The sequence below is a fragment of the Marmota marmota genome, unplaced genomic scaffold, assembly GCF_001458135.2.
Source record: "Marmota marmota marmota unplaced genomic scaffold, marMar, whole genome shotgun sequence".
Taxonomy (NCBI): Eukaryota; Metazoa; Chordata; class Mammalia; order Rodentia; family Sciuridae; genus Marmota; species Marmota marmota.
In genome coordinates, this window is record NW_026000240.1 from 12,857,289 (window position 1) to 12,880,471 (window position 23,183).

The window sequence follows — 23,183 nt, forward strand, 5'->3', positions numbered from 1 at the left end:
GCTGAGGGCACCTAGGAGAGCTGTGGCTGGTGATCTGAAGTCAGCCTGGCAGGGACAGGGGACACTGATGAAGCACATAGCCTCTCATGTAGGTCTCCAGACACTCAGCTCCACTTTGGTCTCACAGAGCACCCCCCCTCCCCTCCCCCAGGACTGCAATGGCTGGACCATCCGAGGTGGCTCCTGCTGGCACCTCTGCCCTGGGCCTGGGGTGGGGTCCTTGGATGCAGCAGCCCCGTCCTTCCATGGCAACAGCCACAGACTCTGGTGCCTCATGAGACAGGGTCAGGCACGCAGAAACAAGGGTCGGAGAGCACCGGGCACAGCCAGAGCTCCTGACCAGTCTACCTCAGAACAGCGAGGCCTGTGTGGTTAAGAGGAGCTTCTGAGCTGGGCTCCGTGGTGCGCCCCTGTGATCCCAGGCGCTCAGGAGGCTGAGGCAGGGGGCTCCCAGGTTCTGCACAGCCTGGGCAGCTTAGAGAGACCCCCTTTCAAACAAAACAAAACAAAGCAAACCATTCAAACAGTGTCATCGCCCATGTTTTCCAGTGATGCACCTATATAGGACGCCTGATGGCAGACAAGCCCCTCTGTTCCCAGCAGCAGGACACAGCCTGACTCTGCAAGTGACATCAACAAATAACCCTGCAGGTCTGCAACCAGGTGCTGGCATTTCTCCCCTAGCACCAGCCTCCACGGGGACCTGTGCAGGGCTCTGCGTGGCCTGTGAGCAAGTGGGGGTGCCCACTGGTGACTGAGTGTGTGTCTCAGGAATCTTGTTTTGTTTCAAATATCTCCCATTTGAAACATTTCACTTCAAAAATGTCAAAACCCAAAGTGCACTTTGTAGCTTAGTCTTCATATTTCATTTGCTCACAGCAATGACCATTAAGAAACAAGCTGCCCAAAGGGCTGTTGGGCTCTCTAACGACCTCTGGGACTGGGGGTGTCAGTCAGCATAAAGGAATCCTCGAGTGAGCATCAGGAAGACCAGCTCCCCAACTCCAGGCTTAGTAACTTGAATGACGTGACCATCCAGACGCCAGTTGTTTATTGAACAAAATATTAAACCCTTAAACCGGATTGCAGTGTTTCATGTGCCACATGGTCATTTATCCAAGAGAAATGGCAAACATGCATGATGTTTTAGTGTGTTGTTATCGTATTTTTTCAGTTAGATGGATTTTCAACAAAGTCAACATTCAGAATTAGTTAAGGAGAAAAAAAAGGGAGACAGCACTCCTGTTCAAGGACATCCCCCTGTGACCACATACGTGAGGCTGAAGTCACCTCTAGTGCTCAGACTGGAAGATGAAACAACTCATTTGAGAGGTTTGAACACCCACTGCCGTCCACTTCTGGTGCTCCAGGGGCCACACTCAGGGCTTCTTGTCCCAAATGGTCTTGGGGTCTTTCCAGGGAAGACAAGACTACAGTCCAGTGGGCTGTTAGAAGTGTGAACCAGGTGCCGTGAGAATAGGGAGCAAGTATTTCCTGCAGGAACAGGGGAGATGGGACAGAGAGGCAGGTGCAGGTTTCAGTCGCCCTGTCCTTCCCGTCACAGGGATGCAGGGACTGGAGCTGAGGGCCAGGGAGGAGCTGGGGAGGACACGTCTGCACTCAGGAACAAAGCTGGCCTTCCTGGGTTCAGGGTGGGCTGAGAGCCACATCACTGTCAACTGGAACAGAGTTAGCATGGGTGGGTAGAAAACATTTCCAAACACAGAAGATATTCACCAGGCCTCATTCACCCGACGATATCAGAGCCTGGAAATCGTCACCCAAGTGGCTCCAATGCCCGAGACTCATCTAAGGGTCCAGGCTCATCTTAACTCTAGTTTTTCTCAACAAACGTTAGCCATGGTGCTGAGCTGCAGGGTCCTTGGATCCACCAGGGCCTGGAAGGGCAGAGGCTGTGGCTTGCACCTGGAGTTGGATTTTGGTCCCCTCTTGCTGCTCTTGCTTAGCTCTTCTCCTCTAACTTCCTGCCTCTGTCAGGCAAGGGACGGGTGATAAGGAAATCTGTCCTGCCCTAACTGACCAGAAGGACCACTGGTTTGTGAGCTGAGATCCTCTCCCGGGAGTGTGAAACGTGGGCTTTGGGTGTCTGGTGGCTCATTTGCTGATTCTTGGCTGTGCTCTGTCCAGCGGGGTTGCTGAGAAGGTGACCTGTGAACGATTTGGTCATTGCCGTCTCTGGGCTGGTGTTTCAGTCTGTCTGGGGAAAGCCAGAGGCTGAAACCCCTTTACGCTGCGTTTATCTTGGAAAGATCCTTAGAGATTTTAGAAAAGCCAACCATGGAGAGCGCGTCATTCACGACGCAGGCAGGACACTGGCATTGGAGTCTGTAAACGTCCAGCCAGAGAGGACATTCTGTCACAGGTCGGGTCAGCAGAGGGGACGGTGCGTTTTCCTCCCAGAGCAGAAGCACAGCCCCTCAGTGGGGCCTGCTCCTCCACCACGTCAGGGACTAAACATCTGCACTTGCTGTGCAGTGACGGGACAGGTCAAGGGGCAGCCTGCTGTGTAGAGACTTAAAATATATAACACAGGCTGGGGCTGCCCTGGGTTCAATCCCCAGCACCACAGAATGTGTCTGTCTGTGTGTCTCTGGGTGTGTGTGTCTGTGTGTGCCTGTGTGTGTCTGTGTGTCTCTGGGCATGTGTGTCTGTGTGTGCCTGTGTGTATGTGTCTGTGTGTCTCTGGGCATGTGTGTCCGTGTGTGCCTGTGTGTGTGTGTGGTGTCCAGGAAACACACTCTTTCTCTCCGTCCTTATAATAACTAACTGCTGAATACTGCCATGTACCTGGGTTTTTGTTTCTTTATCTGTAAAATAAGAGAATTGAATCAGTCGATTTCTATGGCTCTTGTTAGAATCCTAACATTTTTTTTTTTTTTTTTACGAGTCTTAAGCACCCAGGAGGTGGAGTGGAAGACTGTTTGGGATGGAGAGAGCCCATTGGGACCTCTCGGCAGTACCTTGTATCACAAAACTGAAACCCAATTTTGAGGCCCCGCTGAGATTTGCTTTACAGAACACCTTTCCACACCCCAGATTCTTGGCCTTACTCTCGCCAATTCTAGACCCCCTGAGAGTGATGTGTGGAAGGAGACCTACAAGCCCCTGCCATGTGGGGACAGTGACCACAGGTCTATGGCTGTCCTTGCCACTTCTGACCTCCCCAGTGTCACTTAAGGAGCAGTGGGGGTATTTCTTATTAGGTGACAAAGAAACAACTATATTCAGGTAATCCTTCACATCTCTTTAGAAGAGAGAAAAACCATTTTAAAAGCTATTCACATCCATCTTGTGAATGGAACCCACCATGCAGCCCATAGCACTGAAGTCCCTGGAAAATTAATTGCTTTGCCAAGTCTGTGCAGGGCTTCTACAGATAGTTGTGTGTGCTGTGCACTGCACAACACCAGGGTACAGTGCACACAGTTTATAGTCTGGATGGCAGACCTCGACCCTGACAGAATTGCAGGTGTTATGGCAATAATCACCATTTACTGAGCTACTTGTTTCATGCTAGGTACATCAAATACAATATAAGTTTAATATTTTTACAACAACCTTGTTAAGTGCTATGGTAAGCTACACTTTCCCAAGGAAGAATCTGGGACTTAGAAAGGGTCTTGGTTAGCCCACTGGCAAGTGGTATGGGCAGGATTTGAACCCAGGTCTTCCTGGTCTCAGAGCTCGCATTCCTTCTACCCACCTCGATTTCTGTCTGTGGGGATTCTTCTAAGCCAGACCTGGGCAGGATGGGACAAGCAGAGAGTCACCCTCACGTCCCAGGAACATTCTCCCCATGTTGACCTCAAGTGCGTCACAGCCCAACAGGACTTAAAACCAGAGTCCCAGCCAGGACGATGGGCGAGGCCTCCTCTCGCCCCTCTCCGTCCTCCCCGCCTGCCTCTTCCCGTGCGTCACAGCCATGTTTGGAGGCTCCCCGGCCACGGGTGTCCTTCCACATGGCTAGTCCCCTTGCTGTTCCCTTTGGTTTAGACTCAAGGCCTCAGTTGGCTTCCCTGGGAACGCTGGCCCAGCTACAAGGGAGCTGTGCCCAAGGTAGCGAGGGGGTCACCTGCTGAGACTCCACCCCAAGGTGCTCTCTGGCTGTGGGGGAGGGGTGAGTGCAGAACACTCATGAAATCCTAGTGGCCAGTCCTGTCCAGATGCCCTCTGGGGGCCTAGGAAGAGACCGTGGGCCTGGCCACCCTCAGGTTGCCTCATTTTTCCTAAAGCAGCCCGTAGGTGTATTCTGTGCACCTGTTAGACACATGCACCTGTTAGACATGTGCATCGAGTGCGGGGACAGTCTCCTGTCCTGCCAGAGCATGTGAGATGAAGGCCGTGGGGAAGGTGCAGTGGGAGAGCCAGGACGCTGCCCTCAGGAGCCAGGGAGGAGCCCCGCCAGCCTCCCTGGGGCTCTTAGCCACACACTGCACATCCACCCCACATCCACCAGGACCCTTTCACTGTAATTCCTAGAAAAAAATCTGGTCTAGAGAGAGAGGCAAGAGGGCTTATCTAGAAAAGAGGTTGAAGGACAGATAGAGCAGTACCAGAACAGATGCCAAGCTTGACTGTGACCTCTGGAGGAGCCCCTCCATCCCCCGCCCCTGCTACTGATGTTGCTCTGGGGGTCGTCCCACGTCCAGGCTGCATCACAGGCTGGGTTTGTGACTGTGAGTCTCATTGCCCACCTCAGCCTGGCTCCTCTGCAGCTCTGGGTCTTCACAGGTCTGTCTCCTCCGCCAAGAGCCCCTCAAGGGCAAAGCCAATGCTTTATTCATTGCATCCTGTTGACATGACATGCACGTATTTAACCCAGGTCTCACTGCATCCTACTGGACCCCAGCATACCTCTGGAAGGTAAAGAAAAGGTGGCAGTGATGAGGGTAGCAATCCTGGGAGGTGCTGGTGGGATGGAGGCAGATGTCCCAATATACACCATGAAGTTCCAGCAAGCAGACCAGAGAACAAGAGAGGGAAGATGATTTCTTGTAAGTTATATAATAGGAAAATGTGCTCTGCAAGCTGGTCTGGCCCCTTGTCTAAGTCACCAGGGAAGTCCTAGCACTCCTCTGCCCAGCCGCAGGGCGCAGTTCCATCCTACCAGCCCCACCAGCTCCGCCTTCAGTTTTCATTCCAGACAGACATCATGTTTAGATGACTGGAACATGTCCATAAATCCAGGATGCGGTGTTCCACAAGTCAGCCTTCTAGCCAAGGAAAATTTAAAACTTGGTTACACATGTGTTTGGTCTATTCTAAGAATAATAGCAATCTTGTAGGGCCGGTATTTTAGAGAACTAGCTAATAATTCATGGAATCCAAGTTTGCCAGTCAACATGGGAAGGGCCTCTCTTTTATTGCATGTCTAGCCCAAGGACTTTTAAGAGTCACAGAACATTAGGCTTGGGAGACTCTTAGAGATGACCTAAACTCAGGGAAGAGACCTGTCTAAGGTCACAAAACTCTTAATGAATGCTGAGCAAGTGTGGATCAAGCCTTCCCACCACCCAGAGCTGTGTGACCTTCTACTTGTGACTTCTTCTGAGTCCCAGGGCCTCCTGTGTGCTGGGCTAGTCAGCTTTCTGTTGCTGTGACAAAACATCTGAGAAAATCAACTTAGGGAGATGTTAATTTTGGCTCATGGTTTCAGAGGTTTCAGTCCATGGTTCCATTGCTTCTGGGCCCATGATCACAGTAAAGTGAAGAGTATGTGGTAGAGGAAAGCTGCTCAGCTCATGGGATACAGGGAGAGGGAGAGGGACAGGGAGAGAGAGAGATAGAGAGAGCTAGACAGACAGATATGTGTGTGTGTAGCTGGCTCCATTGCTCTGGGCCTGAAACATTATGGCGGAAGGGCATGGTGGAGGAGAGCTGCTCACCTCATAGCCAGGAAGCAGAGTGAGGAAGGGCCTTCAATGACCTTTTCCTCCAACTGGGCCCTGCCTCCTGGTGATTCTGCAGTTCCAATAGCACCATCAGCTAGTGACCGAGATACTCACACATGACTTTGGGGGACATTTTAAGTCCTAAGCACAGCATGCCCCATCACTCTGCTGGCCCTGTGTGACACTTAAAGATTCTGAAGAGAATATGTTCTTCATCCTTCCCAAGACACAAAAGGACAAACAAGAAAGACCTCCCCTGCCCTCTTGGCTACTCAGAGGTATCTCCCATAGCTTACCACATCTCATTTAAATCTGACTGCAATTGGTATTGACAACCAAAGGGAAAAATAATTCCCTCAGTAAATATGATTTCTTCCTTGACATTGGCCAACTTTTTGAACTTTACGAAAAGAAATTCTGGTTTTAGGTCAGTGTTGGCTTTCTCAGCTCCTCATCTCTTTGGGGCTGGACTCCATGTTCCAGGGGGTAGAGAAAGAGGGATGTGAGGGAGAGGGCTCTATCTGACGTTGCAGGGGCTGCTCCCCCGGCCTCCTCTGGTCTTCCTTGCAGGGAGCTCCACTGTCCCGTCCCAGTATTCTCAGCCCTGCAGGAGACGTTCCCAGCTCCTGCAGTCAGATCCAACTACTGTCACTGCAAGGGACAGACCCGCAGGTACTTCAAGTTCCTCTTCTCCCCCAGCCTTCACATGGTGCTTTCTCTGGATTTTCAGGGTTTTTCCTTCCAAGCGCTTATTTCTTCCTTGAGGTGCAGGACTGTGGCTACTGGGGAAGCAGGAAACAGGCTGACTAGAGGAGCGGCAGGTGACATAACCCTGGAGCAAGCATATCAAGGACATCTGTGAGGCACTGCTTGGGCATACAGTGTGCTGATTATTCCGGAAGTCGCAAGCTTGTCTCCCATACAGGCCTCCCCTGGAAGGTCCTATAGTACAGCTGGGCATTAAGATGTGTCCTTGCAGGGAGAGCCGTTGACACTTGTCAGACAGCAGGCGTCTGTGGCAAGGACGTGAATGTAGTCAGGGCACAGATGGTGCACTGAATAACTTTGATTCACACCATAGCATATTGTCATTTCAGATTTTTTCAGTTTTTCTGATTACCTAAAAAAAAAAGAGAAAGTCTCAGATTTGTGCTAAAATATCTCAAATACACCTCTCATACACCTCTTAATCTCTTTAATAGAAGCAGGATTCTCCTTTGTGTCTCTTGACACCCACAGTGGGCACCTGCAGTGGGCACATTTGCTGCATTTTTGTTATATCTTTTACAGATTGCATTATATTATATTTTAAATAAGGTTTTCAGTTCATGATGTTAGTGATATAGTTTTTCCTTATCAATGTCCTGGTTTAGGCTCTCCTAATAAATCACCATAGACTCTATAACTTAAGCAATGAACATGTAACTTTGCAAATATTTTCTCCCAGCCTATTTTTTTCTTTCTTTCATATATATATATATATATATATATATATATATATATATATATATTTTTTTTTTAAATACTCTCCACAAGGTCTTTGATAGAGAAAGTATTTCATGTTGATGAGATTCAATTTTTTATTTTCCCTTATGTGGCCCATGCTTTTGGGGCCAAGTCTAAGAGCTCTTCACCTAGCTTTAGCTCCTAAAGGTTTTCTCCTATTTTTAGCTGGAAGTTTTAGAGTTTTACATTTTGCTTTGAGGTTCATGATCCATTTGAGTTAATTTTGTGTAAGTACAAGGTATAGGCCAGGTTCATTGATTTTATCTGCTTCCGTGTTTGTCCTCCCTGTGAATGTCCATGAGCCCCGGGCGCTCCTGTGGGCCGGCTCTCCTTTCTCACCCACCTGCTCTTACCCTCTTTTCAAGACTGCTGGCTGTGTTGGTGTGGGCCTTTGACTTCCTACATCCACCTTATTGATTTTTCCTATAGTCAACAGCAACATCTGGGAAAAAAAAAAAAAAAAGGTAGTGGACTTTTTAGCCAAATGATCATGCTGCTAGTATAAAAGACAATTTGGTTATAAAAATGTGCTGATTTCAAGAGGTCTCATTGCCCATGTATGAATCATCCCCACGGCCTTTTGGTCCTGATGAAAACCAAAGCGTTGGCCCACTTCCTACCAAAATATTTCCTTTTACCTAAATAGAAAGACATGGGAAAGAGTGCCCATATTTTTTCCCCGGGGCCGATACATACTTGCTTACGTTTAACTCTGAGAACTTTAAATAAGGCACAAGAATAGTGACTGGACTCGGTCACTTTTTGCCCAGGACTTGGCAGAGACATGTAACCCACAGCTCTGCTGGGGACTTAGGAACCTGCTTGTGTGCAAGAAAACAGTAAAGAAAATCTAAAGAAAACAAGCAGATCCCTTTTAGGGACACCCCAAAGCCAGAAAACCCGAGCTGATCACGGCCAGCCTCAGGGAGGAGCACTGTGCGGTCAGCTTGCCTCTTCCAGTTTGGAGACATGCATCTGTACAAACCTGCCTGTGCGGACATCCCCAGCCCCAAGTTGGGGCTGCCTAAATCCAGTGAATCTGCTCTCAAATGCAGACGACATCTAACAGTGACCAAGACCCAGCCCCAGGCAGTTTGCTGGCCTGTTCGGCCCAGTGGAGCTGCAGAACGGAAATATCTGGAGAAGTTTTTACGCGTCCATGGAATTTCGCTACAGGAAACCACCAAGGCGCAGACGGGCATGGTGTACAGGTACTGTCAATTGCGATATTACCCAACCAGGGCATGGCACTGAAGTCAAAGGTCATTGCTATTAAAGAAATAAGATTTGAAATAGCAAAACAAAACGATATAAATAAAAGAAAAATAAAAGCAGGAGCCCTCTTCTTGGCATGCCTTATTTTTTGAGTTTTCACTTATCCTCTTTGCTCACAGAGACAGTTGAGCTCACCTGTGGAAGGTCAACCACGTGCTGCCAGTAGAATACGGTTGGCTGAGCAGGTGGGTGACTTAGCAGGTCAAAATGATGAATAGGGACTCCATTCTTCCTCAGGCAATTTATAAGTTGAGCAGAATTGTTTTTTACAGTAGCCTGAGCTTAAAATCTGTTATTTTCTTCTAACCCTGAATCATGTGGTGTGTGCCAATAGCTAATAAAGTAGTTTGAGTTCTTCTTGAAATGACAGCACTTTTTATCAATGTAGCCCAAGAAAAATTACTGGTTGTGTGCTAGAATCCCAATACCATTATTTATTCTATGAAAGATTAATGAAAGGAAGATGTATTTTCCTGGTATGGGGTTGGATGAACAGTCTTTGTAAATTGCACTGAGATGCAAAATATCATTCTTTTTCAGAGCAATTAATGTCTAAATATTCTGTAAGCTATGCTGTGTTTAGCTAAGTCACCCAGCAGCAAGGGCTTCCTTGACTGATGTCCAGGGCTTTATTTATTCTTATTTATTTATTTTTGTGGGCGGGGGAGTACCAGGGATTAAACCCAGAAGTGCTTAACCACTGAGCCATGTCCCCAGCCCTTTCTATATTTTATTTTGAGATAGGCTCTCACTAAGTTGCTTAGGGCTACTCAAAATTACTGAGGCTGTCTTTGAACTCGTGATCCTCCTGCCTCAGCCTCCCGAGTCACTGGTGTGTGCTACTGTGCCCAGCCAACACCTAGGGATTTAAACACCCTGGCAGTTGAGTAAAAGCCATTGAGAAGGACAGGGTCCTGGAATCAGAAAAAGCAGTTAGTATTTGTAAAGAATGGCCACCCTAGCTAAACTCAAACCTTCTGTTTCTCAGAGTGAGATTATTTCTGATGTACAAAATGTCCCCAGTGACTTCATCTTCTCATAATCTTAAGGTCTATTTCAGTACAGTAGCTACTGCTCTAATTTAATGGCTAATTTTATTAATAAAGCAATTTGCGATGATATGGCTCCTCTCTGGAGAGCAAAGTATTTTACATAGACTCTTTATGTAACAAATGGCTTGCGCAGAAGAGGAGTGAACTCCTGAGTTCACAGGGAGTGAAGGACAGCCATCCCATCATGCCTCTGAGGGGAGCCTAGAAGAGTCTCGCCACCTCTCCAGGGACTCAGGCTTGGTGGGATGCAGGGGGCTGCCCTCCTTTCCCTCTGTCATGACCCTCCGTGGTCCTAGTGATGGTATAGTGTGACTGGAGATTCAGAGAAGGGGAGGATGGACTGTTCCTTTAAAAACCAATCTTTTTCCATGTCTTCGTCACTGGAGGGAGTGTTAGCATGAGCTCTGCGTGAACCTGCAGGGGCACATACTCCCTTCAGAAATCCTGGTTCTTATATTTCTGCCATATCTTGTGCTGTGTTCAGACATAAATGTCCTCCGGGACAGTACTGTGAAGGATTATGAAGCAGAGGACTATGTCTTAAAACAAGAGAAAGCAAAGTAGCCTCTGTGGAAGGTGAGGCCTGGGGTCCACCTGCCCGAGGGGGCGGTCAGCCTTCAACCTGCTCCCTAGACCTCTATGCCCAGCACTCTCCATCAGTTGGAGAACACAGGTCTGGGAAAATTCTTCCTGATGCCTGGGGAGGCCAGGCCTGCTCACGGAGGCTCCTGGATGAGCAGACCTATGTATTCTACTCTATTCTGATTTTACCCCCAGGAAAAAGGGATAAGCTATGTTACAAGACCTCTTGGCTTTTCTGTGTCCTTAATATTTAAAGGATATTATTTTACTTGCTGTGGAAAGAAAATCACTTTGGAGTTAAGCAGACCAGAGTTCAAGTTCCAGCCCTGCCAGTTTTAGGACTGTCACATTGCTCCAGACGTGACTCATAAATGTCCAAACACAATGGGTGCTCACTAAGCGCAGGCTCTCTCCATTTACTCGGTAGTGTCTGTATAAGCGTGGGGGGGAGATGAAAGCCCCTTACCTGAAACATACATTGATAAAAGAAAAAAAGAAAAGAAATGCCCAGAAAAAAAGAAAGTAGTCACCTTAATCCACACCGCATGGGTTTCCAAGCTGAGCTTTAGGATTCAGGGTCTGGAGGAGCCAGGGAACCGCTTCTCTTCCTAATTTGGTCAAATGCCATTGCAACCTTCAGCCTGTACCAGCTGCCGGGGCCTCGATCATCTGTGAGAGATACATTATGTTGTGTTTCCATGGAGACTTGGTTTATTTCTATCTAAGTTGACCAGAAAAGGGAACAGATCAGCAAATGTGCAAACACACGTGTCGATCGGAAAGAAACCGGGGGAAACAAGTCTGAGAGCCCTGTGAAGTAGCTCCTTTTGCTGGCTCAGCCTTCTCAGCAAAAATAGGAGTTTTAAAATTTGTTTTATTAGTGACTATAAACTATAGGTTAGTCATCACGAGGGTCTGTTAGTCACTGCTAAGAGACTCTCTTACATGGCATTGAACTCCAAGCCAGACCATAACGCGCACCTGAGTCAAGGTTGACTATACTGAGGGGTAGTTTTACCAATGCACAAAAAATATCTAGACTCAGCAAGGATGCAGTAAAAACTTAACTTGGCAGGAATTCTATGGTGTCACGTTGGCAGGAGAAATGCTAACAAATGCAGAATGAAGTCTGATCCAGGGATCTGCCAACTTTACCTGTAAATCGCTGGATGGTGAAAATTTCAGGCTTGAGGGCCACACCTGGCTGCGTCAGAGCTGCTGACCTTCCCGCTGTAGCAAGGGGAGGCAGCCATTGACCACAGGTGAGTGGGTGGATATCGCTGTGTTCTCATGTGACTATAGACACTCATATTGAACACCATGTAATTCTCCCATATCACAGGCCTTACCCACCCACCCAAATCACTGAAAAACCTAAAAAGGTTTCTTTGGGCCATCCAAAAATGGGTGGCAGGCAGGATTCGGCTGGTGGGTCATTGGCTGGCTCCTGGTCTATGACAAAACCTTTGGTTGTGCATGATATTTGAGTTCAATCTTAAACCTCTTGGTTTCTTGAGGCATTTAAGGGGCATGGATGCGTGTAATTCAGAAAGATGAAATTTAATATAAAGATGAAGAAAAAAATGGGAACATCAAGGACAAAAATCAGGCAGCAGAGCTGGGAGCGGAGTGCACTGTGGACAGGCCAGTGTAGCTGCAGAAGGTGGGCCTGCACTTTCCAGCACCAAATGGAAGGGTCCTGGAGTGGCACATGTCACCTATGTCACCAGTCTTTGAGGTAGAGAGAGCCAGGTGCTGAGCAGTGTTTCACTTTTCCTGATGGGCAGATCCACCTGGGGTTCTCCTTCTGTGGGCAGAAGACAGCTTCCCCCATGCCAACACAGCCAGAGGTCCCTGGGGCCCTGCCCTGTGGAGCCCTCTGGAGGCATCACGCCAGATAGTGTCACCAAGGCCAGTGTGTGAACAGCGCAAGAAGGAGGCAGGCTTGAAACTGGGAATGATTTGTGCCTAAAACCCCCCTGAGAATGAGTCACATTCCTCTATTGTTATTACTATTATTAGTTATTATTTTTTTGACAAGGATGGGGCCTGTCTAGGTTCATGGAATGAAACAACTGAAAATAAAACAGAGAGCTGTGTCACTTGCCAACCAAGGACAAGTCTTTCTAGAGTCTTTGAGCTGAAGGTGGGGCGAAGCCCGTATATGAAGAAAAGGACAGGGGGAGGAATTATCCAGAGGGGACAGGCCTCAGCCATAATCTGCTTGCTCTTGACTCTTTGGGGTCTCCTTTCCAACGAACGACAGAGCTGGGCCTTGAACCCCTGTCCTGTGGGTCCAGTGCGTGCAGTATCCACATTCCATGCTTATCTCTGGCTTCCAGTCCCTTGCCCCCGTGACCCCCTGGCCCCCACATTCACATCCATGCACGCACACACTCAGCCTCCAGCGACGCTGCAGACCCGGGCGCATGTGCCGTTCTGTTCTACTGTCCAGGCTCCCTCTTGTTCCTCGCCTCTGCAGCTGGCTTTGGTCCAGCTCCTGTGCACACAAACCTCCCTACCCCTGCCCCTGCCCCTGCCCCTGCCCCTGCCCCTGCCCCTGCCCCTGCCGGAACCACTGAGTCTCTGCTCGGCATGTCTCTCCCTGCTTAGGCTCTTCCCACAGGTCCTCCTTGCCCGAAGAATCTAGCATGGCCCAGTCTCTGCAGCAGGCAGGGAGTTGCAGGTGGCTGTTGGTGGGTCTTACCATCAACATTGCACTGTCCGGCCAGGAGGATGAGGGTTGGAGCTCACAGCCTTGGTAATCCTGCCCTGCTTTTGCACTGAACTGCTCAGGCCTGTGTGCCGCTAAAGCTGGGTGCATCCTGTCAGAAGTTATGGAGCAGAAAGACACCCAAAGTAACCTCTGTAACAGAGCCCCTTGGAAATTAAAAGCCCTAAAATGCACACCCCCACCATTTTCTATTTTCTCCATCTCAATGGAAGCTGAGAAACTGCTCCCAAAGCTCAGGTGGTGCCAGCCAGGGCTGAGGACAGGAATTGTGACATGTCCTGGCAGCACAGCCTGGTTAAATCTACATCTCCTGGCTTTCATTCTGGTGATTGTAACCCTTCTTTAGGACTACTGGAGATTGGCTGCTTTCCCCTAGTTTGGGCCAAACTGAATTAAATTTATTTTTCCTTTTCATATCATTTGCTTGTTTTTTATGTGGGTGAGGGACCAAATCCAGCCAGCCAGGATTCAGGAAGGTTCCCTGGCTCGGCTACCAGTAGCACGTTACCCACCACCAGTGCTGCAGCCCCTAATTTCTCCTATATTATACAACCTTGCTGAGTCTCAGCTTCCTTGGCTATACAGAGGGCCTCATTCAACTAGCATCACAGTGGTGTAAAAGTGACATGTCACCGTGTGCAGTCGCTGAGCTTATGCCTACAGGGTGGGAGCCCAGGTGCCCTGCTCCAGCCTCCTTTTCACCCAGTCCTGGGAATCTGTCCCTAAACCATCTTTAGAGCTGGAAAGGAAAAGTGTGTGATCTACCTAAAAAGGAACGGAAAATAAAAATACCCACAAATCAAATCTTGCATACTTCTGAGTACATCATTGCCTGTCTGTCATCTGCTTGGACAAATTCCTCCATTCTCTCATTGGGACCCCCTGAGAACATGTTATTTTTTCTTTCTTTTCACCTCCCACGTGGGCTCCTATTTCATGAGAACATCCTCATGGAAGGTTGGGCTCAATTGCTGTCCAGATGATGTGATATGGAGACACCTTTCACCAACCTCTGTATTTCCAGTGACTCCAGTGTGTCTAGAATAGAAATATTTGCAATTAAAAGGGCTGAAACTCCCACCCTGCAGCCCCTCTCCTAGTGACTTGCCCTGGCTGAGCACTTCCTGGAAGGAGATGGCAGAGCTCAGGGGCTTCTGTGACAATGGAAGTGAGCCTGCAGAGGGCAATGGCACTGGCTCAGCTCCTGGATGGCCAATGAGTCAGGACATAGGCCAGGCCTGACCTCAGACCCCAGCATGCAGGAAGGACTTCCAGACTGGACCAGGGAAGGCTTGGGACTGGCTACACACAGCAGGAGGGAAGAGGTGGAGAAGACGGGAAGGAACTGGAGAGGACCAGCCAAGAGCTTTGCTCAGAGATGAGGGGCAGCATGTTGGAAAGAGATAGTTTTCACTGATCTTGAAGTGAGAGTTCTGAAGATAAGTGGGACTGCTTTTCTCTCTGCACACCTCTCCCAGGGCCTGTCTTAGTCAGTACATGATGTCTCGCAGGCTCTTTGCTCCTTCTTTTTTGGGTCCTCCGTTAGCTTGTCTATCTATAACATGAGGATAGCATGCCTTTTTTCACTGATGATGCCGTTTGTGCTGAGGCGCTCATCGTTGGCAGCTGGAAGGTGTCATCTGTCCTGCTTTTCACAGCAGTGCAGGTGATGGAGTGGCAGAGTTGTGTGGCACTCCTGTACCTAACCATCCCAGCAACCTCCTCTCCTGGCACCTGTTCACGGTGCCCTCCTGGCCTGCTCTTTTCCTAGACTGCTCCACACAAGCAGACCTGCTCCAGAAGGAGCCACGGCCATGACTGCCGAGACCAGTAGCCTAGAAACAATGCGCCCTGTGCAGGAGGTGGCATTCAAAAATGCCCACACGACTTATTTTAGGCTGGCCTAATTTGGCCAGTCACGGGGCCTGTGCTTGTTTTCTCTGAGCCCTCAGGCTATGTCTCTCCCACATCTATATTCCTGGGAGAATGTAGATGAGCTGAGATGGACCGGGTCTGGACCAGGTCAAGACCGGGTGGCTGCCTGAAACCTGGACAGGCTGAGGTGGAGGGCCTGGAAGGTGGGCCGAGGGCCTGTCTATAGCAGCGACTGTGGGTGCTTCCTGTCAAATGGAGCAGAAGTTCTAAAGCAGATATGTTTTGACAGGGTCAGTTTAGACAGAAAATGCTTTCGGATTTTAGCATGAATGCTGCTTGAACCTTTATTTATGGGGCAGAAATTCAATCTGCTTTGAAAATTTCCACTTGATTTCCTGGGTAAAGTTACTTTGTTCATGTAGCATAATTAAAAGTTGGAAGTTCAGAGCCAGAGAACAACACTGGGTCACACGAACTGTGTTTTTTTCATAAAGAAATTGACAGCAGTTTCATCTGAAAACAAGGAACAGCTGGAAACCTGCAAACACAGGCCAAACAAGTGTTTTTGATTGATTCCCGAGTTCCCCGAGGTGCTGCGCATGCCGCTGGGGGGCGCTATTTCATAAAGAAAAGGAAGCTTCCTGGGCCCTGGGCGGCAGCCAGAGGAGACTGTCCAGGCAATCCCAGACCAGAGCCGGACTGAATGTCTGTAGCTCCCTGTGAAAATGGGGAATCTTCCACAGTGAGAAAGGAACAAGGAGCACAGCAGGCCTGCTCCCTGTGCTCTGAGAAGCCCTGGTCCCACAGTAGGCACGTTACCACAGCCTAGCCCAGTTGGGTGTTTCACAGAGAAAATTTCCAGATGCCCTAGCGCAGGACATGCTGAGAACACATCAGAGCTCCGATCATGGTCCAAAGGAAAAGAAAAGCAACATCGCAGGGTATCTTTTGGTGCCTTGGCCCCTTGGCAGGCACAGGCAAAGAGGGACAGTCAATCAAAGGCAGATGCCCGGAATTGGGAATCCGAAAGAGTCTGGAGTGGGAGGTGTCTGCATGGCCTGGGGTGAGGTCAGCTCAGACCCAAGGTGTTTTCAGAACCCTGCCCTGCTCATCTGCCTCACCTTCCTGCGAACCTACAGCTACCTGGGTCACGTCTCCATGACTCGCCCCTTTGCCTCCCAGCCAGAGGCTCTTCTGCCTGCCCATAATTAACCTCCCTAAGAATTCAGAGATGTACTTTTTACTAGAGTGTCTTCACAATGTGTGCTATCTAAGGAGATGACTCTCTCCGGGTGGAGTCCAGCTAGCTGCAGAGCTGTTTTCAAACAGGTGATTTAGTTCTTAAGGCCAGTTCTTTAAAACAAAATGAAACTAATGAACAATCCTTTTTTATTTGCAAATGATTTCAGACTTACAGAAAGAAGCAAGAATAATGTAAAGGAAATCTTTATCCTCTAACCTATTGACTTTTTGGCCCCATTTGATTTTTTTTTTTCCCTTGGGCTCTCCTAAGCTCACGGCCACTTCCCTGTTTATTTTCCAAGCCTTTGAAAGGAAGTGTGCCCATTACTCTTCACTGTCACTTAAGAAGAAGGACACTCTTGTGTGTGTTCCCATTGCAGTTACCAATTTCAGGCAGTTTGTGCTAACACCTGCGCCTGTGCTCAATTTTGTCAGCCAATGTAAGAAAACCTCTGTGCCTCCTTTCCTCTGCACGTCCGGCTCAGCATGGGATCACGTGCTGGGTTCTGGTGTTAGGTCTGTTAGCTCTTCTTCAATCAGAACAGCTCAGGGTTCATTTTGGTCCAGGGAGGGAGGTGATCGTAGGTGGCTAATCCTAGGCCTGCCTCCAGGGGGAGTGGTGCAGCGTCACTGTCTATGAAAGTCACTGGCCACTGCTCCCATCTGGAACTTTAGCTCCACAGCTAAGGTGGCTCTCAAAGGCACACTGGCCATCTGTGTTCACCTGCTCAGCACATCCATGAGGAAGAGGGGTGCTGGTGTGGCATTCTGGGGTCACAGGCGCTGCGTGGAGTCCCTGTGAGCCCTGCAGGCAGATGGAGGGCGAGCAGGAACACAGGCTGGGTCCCTTTGGTGCCACACAGCCCCTAGGGCAGATGCCCATCAGTGAGCCAGGCCAGGGAGCCACCCCAGGAGGCTGAGCAGCAGCCAATGGCAAAGGCAGATTATGAGCTGGGCCCTGAGTAGATGAGAGCTTGGATTCTGGCCGCAGGTCCCTGACAGCCCACTGTGGGAGCTGCCGGGGGGACACAGGTTCTCCACAGGTCAGAGGGAATATTTTCACACAAGGGATTTGACCCAGTTGTGGTTGATCCTTGATATTTCTCTGCATGGTAAAGGCAGAATGAGGTAGAGGCTGTGACCGTGGAGAGTGTGGGTGTGGAGGCTGCAGCTCATGGTCTCATGTTAGAATTGGGAGGGTCTGTCGTAGGTCAGAGATTCACCCTCCCGTGGAATTTCGCAGCACTCTGTGATTCAGCACAGGGACGAGTGTGCACACAGAGGCTGCTCATGGCTTCAGAAAAGCTACTGCTGCTTTCCCAGGTGCCCAGCGTGTCAGACCGGCACGCCTGTACCTCCTTTCCCAAGAGGCTAACCTCATTGTAGCTTCTTTGTAAGAACCATTAAATTAGCACTTTCTCCCTCTGCCCCGATTCCTCCTGTGCTCAGCACTCTTACTGCTTACTGTGTGTTTCTGTCTCTCCCACCGGAGTGCAGATTCCAGGATGGAGAGATCGCATCCATATGGCTAATTGCTACATTCTCAGAATCTGACATCTAGTGTGGAACTCAATAAATATTTGCTGAATGGGTGAATCATTAAGCAGGAATGGAACAAACAAGCCTCCACGGTTCCCTGGGAGGATGTGCTGGGTTAATTGCACAGGGAGTGGCCGCACCTGGCTCCACCTCCACAGTCTCCCTACCACTTATTCCTAACTTTCTTCCATTACTAAAAGCATCATGGGGAGGGATTCTTGTCTGAGACCGTGGTTTGGGGGGACCACATGTTCCCTTAGGAAATAGGTCCTAAAGTCTTTAAGATGCTTAGAAGTTGAGTTTGTGATGATTGATCTTATATGTCAACTTGACTGGGCCATGGGGGACCCAGACACTTGGTTGAACATTATTCTGGGTATGTCAACCTACCCACCTATCATCTATCTACCTACCTATGTATCTCTTTCTCCACCTGTTATCTAACAACCTACGCATCCACCCACCCATCTCTCTCCTGTTGCCTGTTTCTCTGGAGAACACTGACCAATACAAATTTCTCACTATACTTTCTTTCAGAAAGTTCTGTGGCATCTCTGTCCACAGTGGGGTCCTGGTTTACCTTAACCAGAACGAGACACTCCTGGCTTTCACCCAGTGTCTTCCTTGCTTCTACCCCATGTGGTGCTTCCTCAGTGAGATTCTAGGTGAGGATGTCCTGATGTCTGATGCTCCTACAGTCAGAGCCCTGGGTCGCACGTGCCTACCACCAGCTCCTCTTTTCTACCTATCCTTGTCCGTCAGCCCTGTTGGCTGGTCCTCTTTAAGCTTACTCTTTTTCTCACAATTTTCCATTTCCTTATCATTATAAGAAGAGTCATCATCTCATTATCATCTCCAAAAAGATGGGGATAAGACAGGAAGGCCAACCTCCCATTGGGATTCTGGGACTCCTGGTCATTGTAGATTAAATGGTAAATACACTGGAAAATTCTCTCTCTCACTAGTGATCATGACTGTGGGTCGTGATGAGATCTTTTGATTCTTAGTGTATTGTCAGACTTTTCCATCACTGGCCCTCAGCTAAGGAATATTTTCGTTAATGCCACCTCAGATCTCTGAGTCCCACTTGGGTCTGGCCCCATTGTATGACCTCGCTGGACAAGACCCTGCCATTCGACTCAGCAGGGGTTGTTGGTGCTACTGGGACTGGCCAATGGCAACGAGAGAGTCTGCCCTTCCACTCCAGGGGTTTAGCTAAGCGCACCCTGGGTGAAGTTCAGCGGCAGTGGGTGGGGTCCAGCTGTCTTCTTTTTCCCCTTCCTCAGGGCCAGCTCTCTCCAAGGGCCTTCTGTTTCTCACCCACGTTCACTACCTCATGGTTTCTGGATTGCTATCTGGGTTAAATAATTCGCCTCATGACTGTCTCATTTAAAATGTTGACACAATTCTCTTAGGACATGGAAAATCAGGTTCTTGTGGCCAAATCTACTAACGCACATTGCATAATACTTTGGTGACTTTCTTTTTATGAACTCCTTTTGTGTGACCACTAACCAGTTCCTTCTGCTTTTGGAACAATGTCTATTTTTGGCTGAACTGTCTAGCTATTTCTTTCCCCCAGACACAAACGTACCCTTCCATTCATCAGCCCTGCCCCGGGTGGCCACCTGGTGTCAAGCTCTGGGGTGTGGCAGTGGACACAGGACAAGTTCTTCACTCCCTGGAGGATTTCACCCCAATGGAGGAGGCAGACAAGAAGCAAAGTAAGCACACAGGACATGCAGCACTTAAATGGGACAACGCCTCTGCAGAGACACCAACCACAGAGGATGAGGTGTGCACCAGAGAGCCGTTCCAATTCTGTAGTAGCCAGGGAAGACCTAGCTGAGAACTGAGGCCTGAAGGAAGTGAAAAAGACCACTGCAGAGGTGTCTGGGAGGCACACTGTGGACAGAGTCCAGTCACAGGGACAGGCACCAAGGGAGCTTATGGGGCAGGAGCAGAATGAATGAAGGACACGTAGCAGGGAGGGGCCTCAAGAGGCATAGGGAGGCCTGCATCTGCCGAGGGCCAAGGCCACCTCAGGTGCCAGGAGGCACTAGAAGGACTCACAGGTCTATTGCAGCAAAAAAGTGCTATTTCTCCTAGCAGCAGTGGGTGACAGTACCTGTGGGGTGCTGCCCTCCAGGGAAGCTCACCTGAGCATTGTGGCACAAGAGTTTTTATTGGAGTTTGGCCGTGTAGACAAGATGGCTGTGTGGCTGACCTGCAGCCCGCCAGAGGTGGAACTGACGCCCCATGGCCTGAGGATCCCTGTGAATTTATACTGAGCAGGGTCCTGCACGGCCCCAGGCCCAGGGACAGAAGAGTACCTGAATAGGGAAAGACATTCCCAGGGGCTCGACGGTGACTCGGGTGCAGCAGCAGATCTTTTGGGGCACAGTCAATGTTTTTACATGTGAAAGGCCAGTTGTGCAGGATTTTGTAACCCATTTTAAAGCTGTCGGTTTCTAGTCTGAATGGCATGGAGACCTTCATTTATTGTCCAAAGGAGCAGCATGGTGGGAACCGTTCCTGCCAGATGCATCTGGATACCAATTTGGAAAGAGGTTGGAAAGTGGAAGCAGGATTACTGATGAGGAAGTTCCTGTGATCACCCAGGCCAAGAGGTGGCCACAGCTTGAACCAGGGTGGAGATGGTGGGAAGGAGCTGGATCCCGGGTCTGTCTTAAGAGTGACGTCCAGATAGAATGATAAAACAGAGCTCCAGGGGTCTTGGCTGGTGACTTGGGGAAGTCAACTGGCTGTGAATGCAATGAGTGGCCTGCAGGAAGAGGCCCAGGGAGGAGGCTCAGCGCTCAGGGTAGTGACCCGCAAGTGCTAAGGGCCTACTAGGCAACCAAAGGGGGATGTCAAGTGGACAAGAGCTGGAGATCCATATTCCAGACAGGAAGACCTCAACCTTGGTGTCATCGGGCTGTTGAGAGGACGTTGTGCCGGGGATGAGCTAAAGAGCATGGAGAGAAAAGAGAAGAAGCCCCAGGACTTCACATGGGTCCCTAGCACTGGGAGGCGGGGAGGAAAAGAAGAGCCGGCAAGGGGTCTGAGGGAAGGAAAGAGAGAAAGGTGGGGAGTACCAGAGCATGGCTCCAGGAGGGGCAGAAAGCGGAGGGCGAGGGTGAGCATGCTGACAGCCAGGAAGGGAGGACTGGGGCGCTGGGCTGCAGGAAGGCCAAGCACACGTCGGCAAGAGCAGGAAGTGTATAGTCTGTGACAGATGTGCCGGATAGGAGAAAGCAAAGACCCCGCGTGGACATGGAATGTTTAGAGGCAGTTCTGCACTACCTGATGCTGAGTGCCATCTCGAGGGGCAACTCTGAATCTCCTTCCCCACTGCGAACGTGCAGGAAATCTAATCAGCTGAGGACCCGGATTGCCCAACCTGGAACCAGAGCGCAAGGATTTTCTGGTGAAGATGACGTTTAAGAAGCTGATTTATTGAAAACAATCCTCATGAAGGCTCTGTGTCCTCATGAGGTGACCTCCATGCTCCCAGGTGAGGGCAGGGAGACCACACCTGCCACCCCTTCCTGACCACACTGCACCCTTCCCCGTGACACTCAGAGCGTCTCCTTCCAGGGTTCAAACGAGCATTTAAATTTACTTTTTGCATTTTATTCAGCAAATCCATTTCCTTGGAGTGTGTAAGTAGGTGTGTGTGTGTGTGTGTGTGTGTGTGTGTGTCTGTGTAATGTTCCACATCAATCAAATCTCTTGTATTGACCCAAGTTTATCTTTTAAATTAAACACATATAGAGATCATGTTTAATGATCAAAATGGATATGATTAAGTTTTTTAAATCATAGCATCATTCCTTAGATTTTAAGAATTTAATTTACATGTTCTCAAAAAAGAACTTCAAAACAAGATGTGCAGGTGTGTGTGTGTATGTGTGTGTGTATGTGTGTGTGTGTGTGTGTGAGAGAGAGAGAGAGAGAGAGAGAGAGAGAGAGAGAGAGAAATAACTTTAGCTATCTTAGATCTGAACAAAACAAAACAAAGCCAACAACAAATAATGATATTCGAGCCCATGGCGAAGGTTGTGGATGGACTCATGCTGAAGTCTTCCTTCTATGTTACACATAACGTTGACGAGCACAGACCATCTCTATCAGAATTTTTGTTTCTTCAAGTAACAGAGAAACCAACTCAAACTGGTCTCCTTATGGAACAGACTCAGTGGCTCAACTAACTCAACAGCCCAGCATAGGGAAAACCTGGGATTCAGCACACACACAGTGTGGCAGGGCCTCGTTCTCCCTGGGCATCTCTGCACTTGCTTTCTGGGCCAGGGCACCTCTTGGGCCACGGGCGGGCCTATGACAGGGCAAGCCCTCCACCCCTGCCTGCCCATGGCTGCACCCTTCCTAATTCACTTCAGGGGGATGGCAGCTCTCTCTCCTGAGGCCGTCTCCCTGCGGATTCTTTAGGTTGGACTGGATTCCTGTGGCCTCTGGACCACGAGTGTCTGGGAGCTGAGAGCCACTTGGCAGAGCTGCAGCCCCTGCTCTACTGCCCTGGGATGGTGGGAGCAGGACCCTGCAGGGGAAGAGGGAGTGGTCCTGCCAGGTGACCTATGTGACCCCTGCATGCTCTCGTGGTCCAGACTGGAGGGGCAGCTGTGGGACGAGCTGGATGTTGTGAGCGCAGGATTGGGGAGCCTGAGGGCCAGCGCTTGGAGTTGGGAGGGCACCACCTGACCATCAGAGGGCCTGCCCTGCTTTCATTCCCTGAGCTGGTTCTTTGCTCTCCTCTGGCTTTTTATGTATAAAGGGATATTTTCCTCTATCAGTCCATATCCCAAGTGTCTACTTCATCACATGCTAAAATAAGCAGAAATCTTATCTCATTTAACCAAAGGTAGGAAGGGAAACATTGGCTTTAAATGACGTTTAATTTAGCATGGAAAGTGATGCATATTTAATAAGGGACACATTAAAAACTCATAAAGTAGATTATTTATAAGGCTGGTCATGTCCCACTCCAATAAATACAGTTAAGCTCCAACAGCTATTTAGTCAGTGAGATTATTCAAGGGCCACGTTTCGTTTCATCTGCTTATGGCAGCATCCCACTCATGCTCTTTGCACACCAGGACTAAGTGTACAAATCTTAGAATCCGAGGTGCTGGGATCATTTAGAATGCTCCCCCCACTGATTTTACAAATAAGTTTTCTGAGGCTCCAAGAGGTTAAGCAATGTCCTGTCAGTCACCCAGATGGTTTGCTAAGTTCTAGATAAGAGTTCAACTAAGGCTTTTGACCTAGGATTCTGTTCTCTGCATATAAATTGTTTGGGATGAACAGTTACTGAGCACCATCTGTGCTCTGGGCAGGGTCACTGAACCCACAACAATGAAAGGCGTGTTCCTTCCCTCTAGAAATCTCAGGAGGCACACAGTCAGGGAGAGAGCCCTGCCAACTGGACAGTGGGAGACTGGCAGG

General features: G+C 49.3%; 1 protein-coding gene across 2 annotated transcripts in view; it reads left to right on the forward strand.

Moving 5' to 3' along the window:
* Positions 1–8,183: 8,183 nt before the first annotated feature.
* Positions 8,184–23,183, forward strand: part of Kcnab1 (potassium voltage-gated channel subfamily A regulatory beta subunit 1) — a 313,546-nt gene continuing 298,546 nt past the window's right edge. The window contains exon 1 of one of the 2 annotated variants that reach the window (XM_048793903.1): positions 8,184–8,629. In XM_048793903.1, coding sequence (XP_048649860.1) covers positions 8,388–8,629 — 242 coding nt within the window. In that variant the 5' untranslated portion in view covers positions 8,184–8,387. The remainder of the gene's footprint in view (positions 8,630–23,183) is intronic. The other variant, XM_015486934.2, reaches the window with a different exon arrangement.